Source organism: Prunus avium, chromosome 1, assembly GCF_965620075.1.
Source record: "Prunus avium chromosome 1, drPruAviu1.hap1.1, whole genome shotgun sequence".
NCBI classification, from domain to species: Eukaryota; Viridiplantae; Streptophyta; class Magnoliopsida; order Rosales; family Rosaceae; genus Prunus; species Prunus avium.
In genome coordinates this window covers 42,674,199-42,689,268 of record NC_142284.1, presented here as the reverse complement: position 1 = coordinate 42,689,268, position 15,070 = coordinate 42,674,199, and the positions used below count along the sequence as shown (strand labels likewise).

General features: G+C 37.5%; 1 protein-coding gene and 2 non-coding genes across 5 annotated transcripts; all 3 read right to left on the bottom strand.

Moving 5' to 3' along the window:
- Positions 1-594: 594 nt before the first annotated feature.
- On the bottom strand, positions 595-7,388 carry WIT2 (WPP domain-interacting protein 2). 3 transcript variants are annotated; one of them, XM_021959457.2, is made up of 5 exons: positions 7,027-7,388; positions 5,533-6,120; positions 4,294-5,429; positions 3,681-3,872; positions 595-3,487 (listed from the first exon to the last, which is right to left on the bottom strand). In XM_021959457.2, exons 2-5 carry the CDS (start codon positions 6,065-6,067, stop codon positions 3,278-3,280), a joined length of 2,073 nt encoding a protein of 690 aa, XP_021815149.1. In that variant the 5' UTR covers positions 6,068-6,120; positions 7,027-7,388; the 3' UTR covers positions 595-3,277. The 3 variants fall into 3 exon arrangements, with proteins under 3 accessions (XP_021815149.1, XP_088103195.1, XP_021815151.1); XM_088247069.1 differs by lacking the exon at positions 7,027-7,388 and having other exon boundaries at positions 5,533-5,678; positions 5,756-5,896; XM_021959459.2 differs by having other exon boundaries at positions 3,348-3,487; positions 3,677-3,872.
- On the bottom strand, positions 1,210-1,288 carry LOC148297864 (small nucleolar RNA R160). Its single transcript, XR_015833324.1, has one exon. It is a non-coding gene; the product is annotated as a small nucleolar RNA R160 (small nucleolar RNA).
- LOC148297863 (small nucleolar RNA R160) lies at positions 1,387-1,468 on the bottom strand. The gene has a single exon (XR_015833325.1). It is a non-coding gene; the product is annotated as a small nucleolar RNA R160 (small nucleolar RNA).
- Positions 7,389-15,070: the final 7,682 nt, after the last annotated feature.

The following is a 15,070-nucleotide window of genomic DNA, read 5'->3' as shown; positions in this document are numbered from 1 at the left end:
TCTTGTAATATAGTGAATTGACATAATTGTCCTTAAACTTAACGGAAAGTTTAATAGAATTGGACATAGGTGGTAAATTGCAACACTCTATAAAATTCAGGTGGTTAATAATAAAAATTAAAAATTTAGATGATAATGGTGCACATGCTTAAAAATTCAAGTGGTATTTATGAAAATTTCCCTAAAAAGAAAGGAAACATCTCTCCTCTCATTACCCCACGCCATTGCCCAGGCCCCCCCAACATCCACCCCACCCCACCCCACCTAACTACCCACCACCGCACACAGTCCCTTCCCCCAGGCCAGCAAAAGTGCCACTTTGTTCACGCGATACCCAAAAGCCACCTTCTTTGTTATTTCTTTCGCCTTGTAATTTTTTTAAAGGCAAATCCCAAATTCCATCCTCACCCACAAGCACCCTCATTATAGCATTTCCACTCACTTATTACATGCCTAGGGCTTGTTTTTGACCCAAAATGACAACATTGGTATTGCTATCAAACAGATGTTTGGGTTAGCCTCTCCATTTCCTTGAGCCTAGTTGTTTTTTTTTTTGGTGGAGAAAATTAAAGCCTAGATGTTGAACATATAGAGTTAAATTTCAGGCATACTTGCTCTCTTATTACGCATTGCATTGTACAGCACTGAAGGGGCAGTTGGTGTCATCCTCATTTATCATTCTTACACATTTTGTCAATTTTTTCGCAAGATACAGAGTGAGACAACCATCGCTTGAAATTAAAGGCACGAAAGAAAGAAAGAAAGAAAGAAAGAACTATGACTAATGCCACACATGGAACAGCCAACAATCCTCTCAGTACAAAACTAATGTTTCTGCTGTCAGATCAAGACTTGCATTATTAGTACATATAAAAAATGTCAAGTTCATCATTTAATTGTCTCCCAACCTCTGCTTCAACTATCACACGAGAATACAAGAGAAGTTGCAATGAACAAGCAAAGAGATACCTTCAATGTAGCACCATGCTCGTACAATCTGAAATACAAATACATGACAGATTATGAATTTTGGTGCTCATATTCACTTCAACTGCTCTCATCAGCCAGCCAAGCAAAGATGAAAATCAACTCATGCACACACATTTAAGAAGAAAATCCTTCAAAACTTTGAAAACTAAACAAAAGAAAATAAACCCTTTTAACAAGCTTGCCAATCAAACACAATCACATATACTACATGGCAACTTGAGCAATCAGAGAACTTTGAAGACCAGTTTGGTATGGGATTCCACATCAAATTCAGTAATACAAATCTCATCATTTTGCTAGTTTTTGCCAGATTAAGCTTCATTAAGGCCTTCACAGACATACAAACTATTAATTTTAGAAAGAAGAAAACATGTCATCCTGTAACAGATATAACAAAGCAATCAGAGAACTTTGAAGGCATGATAGGAGGTTCTACATCAAATTCAGATATAAAAACTTCTAGTTTCATCATTTTGCTTTGCCATTCTTCAATTTTTGAACTTTCCTGCTTTTTGGGCAAAACTTAGTTGTGCAAGAGAAAGCACTCTAATTCACTGCACAACTGATGCCAAAGTTTCAATTTTGCACCGACCCTTTGCTCGAAATTTCCCTGCGACTATATTTCCAAGAAGCAGGGGGCTAACTGGTGCATTACAATGAAATAATTCCAAGATAATACTTGATAATGAAAATCCCAGTAAAATTCATACAATAATTACAGAAAAAGATAAAGGAAGTGAAAGATACACATCCGTAACGAGAAGCTTGGAATCCATCAGTTTATAGTTCGCTTTTTTTTTTTTTTTCAGATTTGTACTCGTCGGAGTAATCAGGTGTAGGCCAAAGAGAGATTTTTATAAGGGGCTTGGGATTAGGGTTTCTATGCGACGGGTTTGGAACGATTTGGATTTTTGTTAACACCTGTCGAACGATGAGACGTAAATGGAATGGGCACTGGCTGACTGGGTCAATGGTCATCATCAATTTCGCCTGAAAAACGACATGTCGTTAATGGAGGTCAAGAAACAAGCAAATGCTATAAAAAAAGGGATAATCTAAATTATTCTAACGTATGAAGAGGAGTTCGAATTCGGGTGCAAGGTGCCTTGGTCAACCAGTTTAACACACATCTACAATTTGCTCGTTTCATTGTTATTAATACAGTTTCCTTTTTAATATTATTATTGTTATCTTTCATTTTTGGTGATTCATTAATATATTTGTTATAGGATAAAGTTTTTGTATTTTTTAGGGAATTGTTATCAGTTAAAGTTAAAAGAGGAATAATTGAAGAAAATGGCAGCGTGAAAATGATGGGTTGGATTGGAGTGCCATCAATACACACTAATATCTTGCCGTAATATTAGAGAGAGAAGAAATGATTCTTCCTCGTGATGTAATTTAATATGGAAGGAGTATCTTCCATTTTAGTTTTCTTTTCTCTTAATATTTATATCCTCTCCTATAAAATGGAGTGGGAGATGAGCCTACTTTTGCATACTGGAAACCAAAACATATCACAACAACAAACAAGAGTGTCAACAACAACATGGAGAAGAAACCATCCTTCAAGTTTGCTTCATTGGCCCTCCTCCTTCTAATTTCTGCAGTGGCAGTGTGGAAGATGCCAGGAGCTGAAGCAAGGGGAAAGCTTCGTTGTCCTCGTATGATAGACTGCAGTAAGGTATGCCAAGGATTTCCCTGGCGCTGCGTCAACGGCGACTGCATATGCGATGGAGGAAACCCTCCTCCCAAGCTCCAAGTTGAAGCCAATTGTGAACCAAATCAATTGCCTTGAATAAAGGTGTAGATATGTTATATACTATGTCCGTGTCTGGGTTTCTGTTATACCGGAGCCCGTGCCTGACTTGAATTATAATAAAAGTAAACACCTTTTTGTTTCAATGGCATTATTCTTATTGCATTTTGCTTTGCTTCTAAGACTTAGTCATAACAAGATTAAAGGTAACTACTTCTTAATCCTGATTGCCAACCTATACGTACGCTAAACGAATGATTTGTCGAACAATATGATGTGATGTTTAACAGGAAATCTCATGTTTACTGGGGTGCTCTATACAATAATGAAAAGCATAACTGCCCTTCTTTTTACTATGTGCTTGCTGCTGATACAACATTTCATTCTGCAGAACCTAGAAAAACTATTCAAGAAGACATCTAGCTCAATTTAGAGCTTCAGGAAAAAAAAAATCATGGAACAATATGTCATGTCACCAACATGAAAGGCTCCTCCTCGTGATGTTAAATGTGTGAGGAAAGTTATCTATCACAATTCGTCAAAGAAGAAAGGTTCCTGGTTAAGCAAATACATGGCTGACACTGAAAATACAAAGACTATTATGGAAACATACTTTAGGCTCAGGCACCTGGCCTTTACCTCTCGGGGAGTCTCAGGTTCTGAAACCATGCTGCTAGCAGAACTGGATGCCCCTGCATCAGTATCACACTCAGGTGTCCCTTCTGATGGTTCATCCACCTGACACATTGAATATAGGAGAATTTATGAGAAGAATGATCCAGAATCAACAAACAAATCATGAAGATATACAAAGGGTGAATCTCAGCAAACACTATCTTTGAGTACATTATGTAGTTCTATGATTTTAAAAGGAAAACAAACACCATTTCTTCGCTTATCATAATAAGAAAGATCCAAAGGGAATACCTGCCTGGAAACTTTTATCTAAGGACTCTGTCACAGCCTCTGTGGATGTCTTCATAGAAGTAGCATTCAAAAAATTATTCTCGGAAAATGGAAGCTCTTTGTTTTCACTGTCTTCGTTGTTGCACTCAGTTGCATCCTTTTTGGTGTTCCATAGCTTCTCCACCAGCAGTTTTTTCTCCATCATTAAGACATGCACCTGCACAAAAGAAACTATAGTGAAAGGATTCTTTTTCCATAATTGGCTACATATCAGTTTACTCATCCTTTTTTCTTAAAAGTAGGGAAAGAAAGTTATAAAGCCACAAAGAACTGAGACACCTTGAGTGTTTTTTCCATGGAAATTCAGTGACTTTTCTTATATATATATATATATATATATATATATATATATATATAGACGCAACAGATTTTCCATTTGAATTGTGGCCTTCAGCGAAAAAGTGGGCCATCACATTGCTAAGTTTTGCTTATTTATGACAAGCAACTATTTTGATTTCCACTGTCGAACATAACATTAGCCACCGCTTTCTATGGCAGCACCATCAACAAAATAACGTCCACAGGACAGTAAGTGGAGAGAGAGAGAGAGAGAGAGAGAGAGAAGTTCCAAGATATACCTGCTTTTGGATGCGCTCTCGTTCTATGGCTAGTTGCATTGCCATATCCATCATGAACTTGATTCTGGTATTGAGTTCTTCTGCACTTGCAAATTTTGCATTGTTAGCCTGATCCAAAGACGATTCCAAGTATTCCACTCTATCCCTTAGAACAGTTATTTCCACATTTAGTTCTGAGTTAGTTTCAGATAACACAACACACTGCTCCTCTGTACTTTCTGTCTTATTTTCAGCTTTTGAAACCTTTGATTTTAGATCTTCAATTAAAGTTTCCATATCCCAAATTGCAGCATATAGCATATTCTGCTGCTCTTGACTTGCTTCAGAGGATGCTTTTGCATGCTGTAATTGGATCTCTACTTCCCTCAACTGCTTTTCTAGACTGCCAACCTTTTTTTCTGTGTTACTAGCACTTCCTTTTAGAAAACTCATCTCTTCAGTGAGTTCCACATTCGTTCCTGTTAATTCCGCAACCTTAAGTTCTGCACTCTCAGCCTTAACTTCTGTTGTAAAGATGTTTTCTCTCAAAGACTCAACTAACCTTTCCATTTCCCCAAGTTTCTCTTGACTTGATTCATTGGTGGAATTTGCATTCTTCAGCTGGAGCTCTGATTCTTTCAGCTGTTTCTCAAGGAACACCACCTTTTCTCTCAAAGCAGACAGTTCAACATCTTTCTTAATGTTCTCTTCATGAACATTCTTGAGCTTCTGCAAAGCAGTATCTTTTGCTTTCAGCTCTTCTAAACTAGCTTGAAGTTTGAATTTTAGCTCACTTTCTCGTTGAATTGAACCATTCAGATTAAAATGAATTAGCTGCAGTCGACCTAATAATTCCTTTGAAATCCCCTGGAGCACCTCAGCAGCATTCTCTGCCTCTAAAAATCTTCCCCAAACAACTTCTGCTGCTTCTTCCATGTGAAATGCTACCTGTTCTGTATGATGTAGCTTTAATTTAAGTTCTTCTTCATTTTGTCTTGATTCAGTTAATTTCTTCTCAAGATATAGCTCTCTTGAAAGTGATTTCTCCAGCATCCACAGATTATGTCTTTGTTGTCTAGGCATCTTTAAATTTGACTTTACGTTTTTATTCGCCCGTTGAGCATTTTCTGATAAATCCATGGCAATGTCAGTTTTCCCTGTTGACATGTATGCCTCAAGTAAATAATAACCAAGTAAAAAATGCATCTTTGCTATTTGAATTTAAAAAATCTCCTAACTAGACAGAAAACTTTAACTTACAATTCTCATGTGCAAAAGCTAGAACGGTTCTCTGAAACCTTTCTGACTGCATCTTAAGCTCTGAAATCTGATCTTGAGATTGCTTTAGTGATTCTTCAGAATCATTTAACTTTCCTTCCATTATAGAATACAGTTTTCCCAAGTGTCTGCACGAAGATATTTTTTTACGGGCATCAATAATTCCTGCTTGGAGAGCATCCATGAAATTGTCTAGCTCTCTTACCTCAGAATCTAGAATGCTAGATAGGAGATTGAATACCAATACTTTCTCAATAAAGTCTGCAAGAATATAGTTATTGACGGTGGCCATTGCCTCGAGATCATTCTGCTGAGCCAACAGGTATATAAGAGGTACATGGAGATTTGCCAACTTCTCAGAAGAATATGCCAAGTCCAAGTCCAGCTTTGTTAAAACTTTCAAGTAACTCTCTAACTCTTGCATGCCAGATTCATTAGATTGCACCCGTTGATTTAGGTAGTTTATCTCAACCTCAGGACTGCCAACAGTATTATCACAAACAGCATGGTCTTCCATACCTGCTGGAAGGAAAATAAAAGGCTTTGCCCTGATCTCTTCTATCTGAGTCTCTACAAAGTTCCAAAAGAGAGGGATGAGACTGAGAAAGGAAAACTTAAGTCAGAGCAAGAAATTCTACGAACAGCCCCCCACAATACAGTGATTGCTACATATAAACAATATCCATACTATTGCCACCAGATTAGACTAATTGAGGATAAGTAACAACTAACAAGCCAACATTTGACATTCAGTGTAAACTAAAAATGAAATACTGTCACCACCATTGATGTTCGTCCCTTCGTTAGGTGGGGAAAGACATTCAGAATGTCAGTCCATTAATGCCTAATTAGCAGCCAAACCTTTAATACAGTCGATGAAATTAGATTAACCATTCCCTTCAGCAACCCAACTCCTACTAACATTTGGTAAGCACAATTGTCAAGCAACAAATAATGAACCTTCTTGACTGTCAGATGCTAGATAACACCACAAGAAATACTTCCCATCTTCTACTCTATGACTTGCAACAAACCATATCCTATTTCCATGTTATTTCTTTCAAATCCAACAGACATGAAGCACAATGAACTTATAACTTTGAAGGTTTAGAGTGGATAGAGAATGAATATAACTTTGTTATCCAAAAGCCTACATATTAGAATGTATAGACTATTGAATTTTGAAAATGAAACTAAAATTGATTGGTTAAAGATATTCTTCCAGAACTATCATTATAGCATAAGAGTTTTGAAGTTAGAGACTTTCACTAAATAATATAGATCCAGTAAACTTCCAATGATTGAGCAAATTCAACAACAAAGTTACAGAATTGAGCAATCCAAAATGCATGAAGAGTTCAAAATATGTAACAGAAACCAAAACAATTATGCCGAACTGTTTGCACAAGAAATTTCGGTACGAACAAGAAACAAAAAATTCAGGGACATTCAGCTTCTGGGTTCTTAGATGAATACCTGGGAGGCTGGGAGGAAGGTTCTCTGGGTCTTCTTGGCAGCTCAGCAGGGAAATTGGAGGAACAATGAAAAGCCAGAAACAGAAGAATGACAAAGATATGATAAAAACTAAACAGTTGGTTTAACTACTTGTTGGCATTCCGTTTTACCGTTAAACCAAGGTGGACTTTCGAATTTGGATTTTGCTGTGGTCTTTGAGTTTGAGGCTCTGGGATCTGTGAAGCTGAGAAGTCTAAAGCCAAGAGCGCAGTGGGCACCAATTAGTCAAAACTGTATGGTGGTGGTGCTACAGCTTCCAACGGCTGCCTGCCGTACTCAGAATGTTGTCTTGTGCGTTGCACGTTGGCACCTGTTCCACGTAGGCAGCTCCCTCAATAATTGAGTTGAAGTACAATATACGCAAAACGTTACTATCTAAAATAAATTAAAATAAAATAGACTCTGATTCTTATCAGCTCCCTCACCAAAAATACATACACGTCCAACGTTTATGCAGGAAATGTGAATTAAGTCAGTTGGTCATGACAGTGTGTTTGCTTTTTACACTGAAGTTCAAATCTTTTTCCTCCTAAATTATGTTAATTTAGACTATTGTTTATATTTATTTAGTAAACGAAAACAGACATTTGGGGGCTAGTTTTGTTTTCTTTTTCTTTCTAAAAAAATTATTTTGAGGGAGCTATAAGATTCATAACGGGTCATCATAAGGCAGGCAAGCCACTAATTTTGCTTTTAATAATTCAAGCAATTATTGCACCATGGATTTGAATTTCTATGTGCATGTGATATGCAATTGATTGCAGGCGATTTTAATTGTTTACATCATTTAATTACTTTTACTAATGGAATCAATTATGTCTTTCAATTCATGGTATCATGATCATGGATGCCATGACCTACCTCATTCCTATACAAAAATGCATTTATTCATTTTCTCAAACCCCTTTTTAAAAAAATACAGCTAAATAAATTAGGAAAAAACCCAATGTTTCAGTATTTAGGTAATTGCTTGGGATGGGCTCTGGTTCTTTGAATTGGGTACTTCCAACTTGCTTGGGCTTGAAAAAGCTTGTAAGTCCATTCTAAACCCATTTTTCTAAACCAAGTTGGAAGTAGTCTGAATTTGAAATCTCTGTTGCCTGCCAGAAAGAAAAAAATATATCTTTGAAATTGAATGTTTTCTCCATATGCCAGTCTGAGACAAGAGTTTGATGCAGCATTTAGTTTGCATGCAGCCAATACAATCTCTAAGTTTGTACCAGCAAAAGCAAAGAGACGCAAAGCACGTTGTGTTGTCTCAATTTATCAATCCCCATTTGTTAATTAATTGTCGTCATGTCCTCCATTGACACTGTTGAGGTTTGGACCACCACCACCCCTACCTTTATACAACTAGGAACTTTGCTATTTTATTGCGTTTCCATTCAAAATATTTCTAAGCAAAATTATGTTCGGTCATGGCTACAGGCTTTATGTGATCTAAGACCAAGTATATGTGGTCCACTTTGATTTTAAATGCCTGGGCCTCTGTTCTGATAGCAATGGGACTTGTTCCCAAAAACCAAAAACCAAAAAACAAAAATCCTACAAATAAGAAAACTAAACATGTATATGTGACAAAGGACCCATTGGTGTAATGGTTTGGAGCAATTGTTCCTTCAGAAAAAGTCCTGGATTCGAATCCTAGCATCTGTGTAGATACGTGAATTTGACTAAGTGGAGATGTGGATTGAACATTAATTAGAAGACATTTGATGTCTCAAACACTCACTCTCCAAGCGGCAAGCAAAACGTGTTCAAGCAACACTCTTATCCTTATTACCTTAGAAAGAGAGACACACTTTTAAGTGCAAAAGACTCCAAATTACTTGTCTAAAGAAGAGAGGCTACACAAATCTCATCCAAGAAAAAATTATTTTCATTTTTTTAGACCCATCACTCCAATTAGAATCTTAGACTTTGGTTTTCATATTTCACTAGGGCTCATATGTTTAAGTACTAGCTAGCTTTCCATGCATTCGCATCTCTACTTTAACCTACTTTTTGAATTGTTTAGGTCAATTTCGGATTTTGGGATTAGATTTATATCAAGACATTACAGTTACCAAACAACAAATCTTATTAAGCTTCTTTTATTTCACAGAAGATATAGTTGCCTACTTGGACTAGGTAGCGTCAAGTACAAAAGTTTCCAATGATAAGAGTTTATTTGGACTAGATAGTGACAGTAGCTGTTATGGGGGTGAAAATCAACCAAGTATCCAAAATACGTGACGTGATGTTGGAGGGTTTGAGCACCGATGATGATTTTGGCACTTTAAAATCACATTTAAATTACCTCATGCACTTCTCGTAAATAAATTGTAGAGTGTGTGAGATAAAATTTGAAGTGCCAAATTCATCATGTTTTGAATGATCAATCACTAATGGAAGCAAAACTCTATGTGACCAAGTCTGAAGGGCTCGGAGTGCAATGTGAGACAATTTGAAGATTGTATATTGGGAAGAAAAGGGCACACCGGTGATGGAATTTTCCAATAGCCGATGAGCTCCTTAGAGCACTTCTAGCGGTGCCCCCCAGCCCGGGCAACAGGGGGCCCAAGCCCTAGTTTGATGTTACTGCAGGCTTCTATAGCCCGGGCAGCGCATGGGTCTCAGCAAACCGGGTCAGTCCAAAGGCAAGAATAGCCTGAGCTGTTGCCTGGGTTTGCTGACGTCAGCAACGAAAAAATTTAAAAAAAATACTAAAAATTTCAGAATTTTTTTAAATAAATACTTAGTCATATTCTTCACTTCCCACACCAAAACTCTATACAAATTCATTTTATCATATCTCATATGAATAGTGGTTACACTTGAATTGCCATGGTAATGGATGGAAACATCATAAGCCTTTTGCAAGGACTGCCACTATTCACATGAATAGTAACAGCCCTTACCCTTTGCCATGACAAATGGGTGGAAGTGCTCTTAACTTCATCAAATCATCAAATATTTTGAACATTTTCCCCTGCAAAGGTCTGATTTTTCACCCGTTATGATCTGCAGACTGTACCTACCTACAGGACGTGCCCTACTAGATGGTAGTGTACCGATTAAGATCTCTAGAGACAGTCATATGCATGGCGAGACAAATAGCTGGAATAGCAGGCACTCTTTTATCACAATTAGGGCTGTCAATGGGTCGTGTCGTGTCGGGTTCGTGTCGTGTCAAACTTTTAAACGTGTCAAGAAACCCCAACCCAAACACGACCCATTTATTAATCGTGTCAGGAAATGCAAACCCAAACCCAACCTGTTTATAAACAGGTTGACACGACACGACCCATTTGTAACCCGTTTATTAAACAGGTCGTGTCATGGGTCGTGTCAACCCGTTTACTACCTGCCAACCCGCGAAAAAAATTAAAGAAATTGAACCTTCAGCACACCCAATGTGTTTTGAACCCCAACCAATTTCACCCCTCTCCTTGCTCCTTATCCATCTTGGTGTTGATAACTTTGTGATTATATGTTACAACATTTGATATTTATAATGTCTTTACAAACTGATGAGCACTTAATTATTACATTTTTATCCATAAATTATATTTGTTAATTATTACATCTTTAGAAAAAAATAAGCACATTTCCCAGATTCTGAGCCACCTAAACGTAAAAATGCATACATAAATTTAAAAATCACATGTTTCTTTCCAGATTCTGAGTCACCTGAGGCATCATGCTAATTGCCTCTATTTTCTCTTATTTGTAGAATCTGCAATAGCTCTGCATGATCATTGTTTCTCTTCCACAGTGCTTCTACATGCTGGTTGGCACAGTAGAGCCGCCTTTGCAAATCCGCCACCTGAGCCTTCAAGGAGGCTACTTCCTCGGTCAGAGCTCCACACTCTCGCGTCCTTGCCAGTAATCTTATGCCCAAATTTGTAGCGGAGACTGCTTGGAGAACAGTTAAATCATGAGACTCCTCCACTGCGGCCTTGTCTGACCTCTGTGCCACGTGCAGATGATCTGCCGGTGTGAGTCTACTAACAGTTATGCCTCCTGGCAGCACTACTCTTTTTGGCATTGCCTCAGCAAAGTTTGAGGCTGAGCCATGATGAAAGGAGGAGTTTGGGAAGATAGGGTTTGGAGGAGCGCCTACCTGAACATTCGGTGGTGCAAGTGATAACTCAATGTTGAGATCATCAATGAGCTTAGATGAGGATGCCATTGTTTTGTTTCTGGATTTTTTTTTTATGGTTTTCCTTGAGTTTTCAAGAAGAAATGAGGGGTAATCCTACACTTCACTGATGAATGGTTTAAATAGACATCTACTAATGAGTGAGCCGACATCCACTTCGGATCCCCAGATTGCTATCCAACCGTTTGCCCTCTTTTTTTCCTCGGATCCCTTCCCTTTCTACTTTCACCTTACTTTTCTTGATTTACCTCCGCATTTTCTGGTGTTTTATGTTTTTACCCGTTACTTTCATTTTCTGGTGCTTTGTGTTTTACGTATCCTTTCCAGTTTTTGTTTTTTTAATTATTTTATTTTAAGTTTGGGAAATGTGCTTATTTTTTCTAAAGATGTAATAATTAACAAATATAATTTATGGATAAAAATGTAATAATTAAGTGCTTATCAGTTTGTAAAGACATTATAAATATCAAATGTTGTAACATATAATCACAAAGTTATCAACACCAAGATGGATAAGGAGCAAGGAGATGGGTGAAATTGGCTGGGGTTCGAAACCCATTGGGTGTGATGAAGGTTCATTTTCTCTAATTTTTTTCGCGGGTTGGCAGGTAGTAAACGGGTTGACACGACCCATGACACGACCCGTTTAATAAACAGGTTAAACATGTATTTAAATGGGTTGACGGGTTGACCCGAAACCCACCCGTTTATAAATGGGTCAGTGGTGGGTTGACCCGAAAATTACCCATTTATTAATGGGTCGTGTTTGGGTCGTGTTTTTCCCGTGCGGGTTTCGAGTCGTGTAACGGGTCGAGTCGGAAATTGCCACCCCTAATCACAATGCCCCCTCCTCCTCATCCCTACCTAAAGGGGTCCCATTGCCATAGATTTATCTCTTGCACCAACGTTTACTTTTGCAGCAGAGTTAAAAACTTAAAAGGTACTAGGGAAAAAGAACAGGAAAGAGCCTCACATTTTCAAGAAGGCATCTTCTAGTTCTACTGAGAAATAAAAAAGAAGAAGAGGTGGATTTTCTGGAATTTGGTTTTCAGAAAAAGTGAGCCAAAAGTGGCTACAAAAGTTTTTAAAACAATCATTCAACAACATCTCATCATGATATGCTATGTAATGATGTTTGCATGAAATTCATCATTTTTAAAAAGGAGATTCTATGTTTATCTGGTGTCCATTCACCCCAGCTGACATTCTTCCTCTACTCTTCAACATCTTAATTAAGTTTTCATCCTAATAAATGTGTTCCTAGGATTGTGACCATTTTTTTTTATTTTCAAAGTTACGAGAAACACTTATATGAAACGGGAATAGTATTATTTTGCTATTTCGACCAATTACGATATGCTTTGCGTGATAACTTTTTCACATGACAGTCTGTAATTGGTCGGAGATAGCAAAACAGTGCTATCCCCGTTTCATACAAGTTTTTCTACAAAGATACAAATGTATACTTTTTAATAAATACGTACCTGGAAAATAACAAGCATCTAGAAGCATACGCATTAACAATTTAGTGAGGAAAACAAAATAGATTTGCAACTCAAGAAGAACATAGCTTGAATGGCCGTCCTCATTGGTTCACTTGGAATATTTGTTTTGAAATACAAAGTACATGGGTTTTTCTAGTTCCAAAATTTTACTTACGCCCGCACGCTTTAAGTGAAGTATAAGAATTAAAGATTATCATGTCATAAATACATTAAACATGCATGCGTACTTGTAAACTTGTATGCGACTGTTTAGTAAGTACAATAATAGAATCACATAATTTAAAGTCTGAAACGTGCTTCTCCAATTGATTAAAGGTCAAGTCCAAGTACTATACCTACTTTATTTTTCTAGAGAGAGAGAGAGGGAGAGAGAGAGAGAGAGTAATGATCAACAATTCAGTCTTTGTTTGAGGTTAAAAGAATTCTAAAGCTCTGGTTAAGAGATCTCGAATCCCATGTTGCCATGGCTGGGATTTGGTTGCTTGGTTTTAGCTTTCCCAAAAGGAGAGCCAGCCATGCCAACCATGAACCAACTCTCACTATATACAATAATGTATTCTAATTCTAAACTTTTTATACACATGACAGTTACACCAATCAGTTGGCCTCGTATATGAGAGCACACCATTACACGTGTCAATGCCCCATTTGTCCACTTCTTGGCTCCCTCATAATCTATTTGGAGAAATTGGAATGAAGGAATCTAATCCCTGTTTCCTTAATAGGGCGGTACCCTGTAGGTTTTGTTTTCATTGCCTTCTCCTTTATGAAGGAAGTTGAGGTTCCACTCCAAAACCAATTGGCAATGGGGGGAGTAGCTCAACTCCTTATAAGCCCTTGATAGGTTTCTCAACTTTCCAATGTGGGACTCTTTACCTTCACATTCTCACACGCCCCCGCACGTGTGGCGAATTTTCAAGCATAGCACGTGGACAACACATATTGAGTGACGTGGAGCATGTGTGGCCGTTGGGCTTTCACACGTGGGCTAACCCGCTCTGATACCATGAAGGAAGTTGAGGTTCCACCCCAAAACCAATTGGCAATGGGGGGAGTAGCCCAACTCCTTATAAACCCAGGCTTGGTCCCTTAACTTTTCAATGTGGGACAAACACTCTCAACACTTTCCACCCTCTACCCAGTTTATTCATTCTTTCTCATACACACTGCACATCAAAATAATAAATGATTTTTCTGTGTGCAGTATTTAATTAAAAGAAATAAACTAGCATATAAATTTGTGTGTGTTTACTTTATGATTTGGCTTTCATCTTGTCTTTCTTCTCGAACGGAGTCTAGTTTAGTGAAAAATGACGTTCACTTACGTAATGTGTTTAGTTAAAGCAACCCAATCAAATTCAACACAAATTAATCATGTCCACCTCTAAAGCTTAGGATTTTATAAAGCAAAGTGGAGGGGGGGAGGCTTAGGTCACTGTGATTGCAAGTCCCAATGCCAACTAATAATGGCATGAGAGAAAGAAAGAAAGGGACAGTCTATGAATGGTATAAGCCATAGGTAGTAGAAATTGAACAAGTTTCACTGTGGATTATTACTTTTAGTTTTTTCTTTTCTTCTCTTTCTAATATTCAATTATTCATGTATGACCTCTAGGTGCAACTTGCTATAAATGAATAATTCATTACTGATGGGTCAACCCAGAGACTGTGATTAGGGATGATCCTAGCCATTCAATTTCATTACTTTTTTGGATGATTAGATCATGCGGCCTATATTTTATATGCACCATAGAACAAACAAACAGCACAATGTGCTGGTCTGCTAAGATAAGACGGTCAAGTTATCACGATGAGATAGCATAGATCTTCCCATACAATAATGCAGATTGCAGACTGCATAAACCAGACGGCTTTAGTTTCTTATTGATGAATTCCATAAAATAAAATAAAGTTATATAAAAAAAAAAGAATGTGAAAATGAGCTAGATTTTTGGGGTCTTGACCAAACAAACCTCATTAAAAATCTTAAGCTCTTGTCCCAAGGTGCAATGAAGGACAATGCAATAAGATAAAAGAAAACTCCCAAGCAAGAGTTGGCAGTGTCAGTTGCTAGCTCAACTGGAATAAACATCTGCTTAAACAAATACAATTATGCAACTTGATTGAATTGAACGGAGTTAAAAATCCAAGTAAATAAAATAAACAGATATTTTAAAAGTAAGTAAGAAAAGTTTAATCTGATATTAAATAAATAATAAAGGTGGTGAAGAAAAAGCTTTGGGCGGGGGGGAGTCTTTTTAATATTTTACAGTGGCAGTGGCGGTGGTTAATCATCAAGAGCTCTCTTTTTGATGTAAGCGTGGGTATAAAAAGCAAGACCTTTGCCATTACTCTT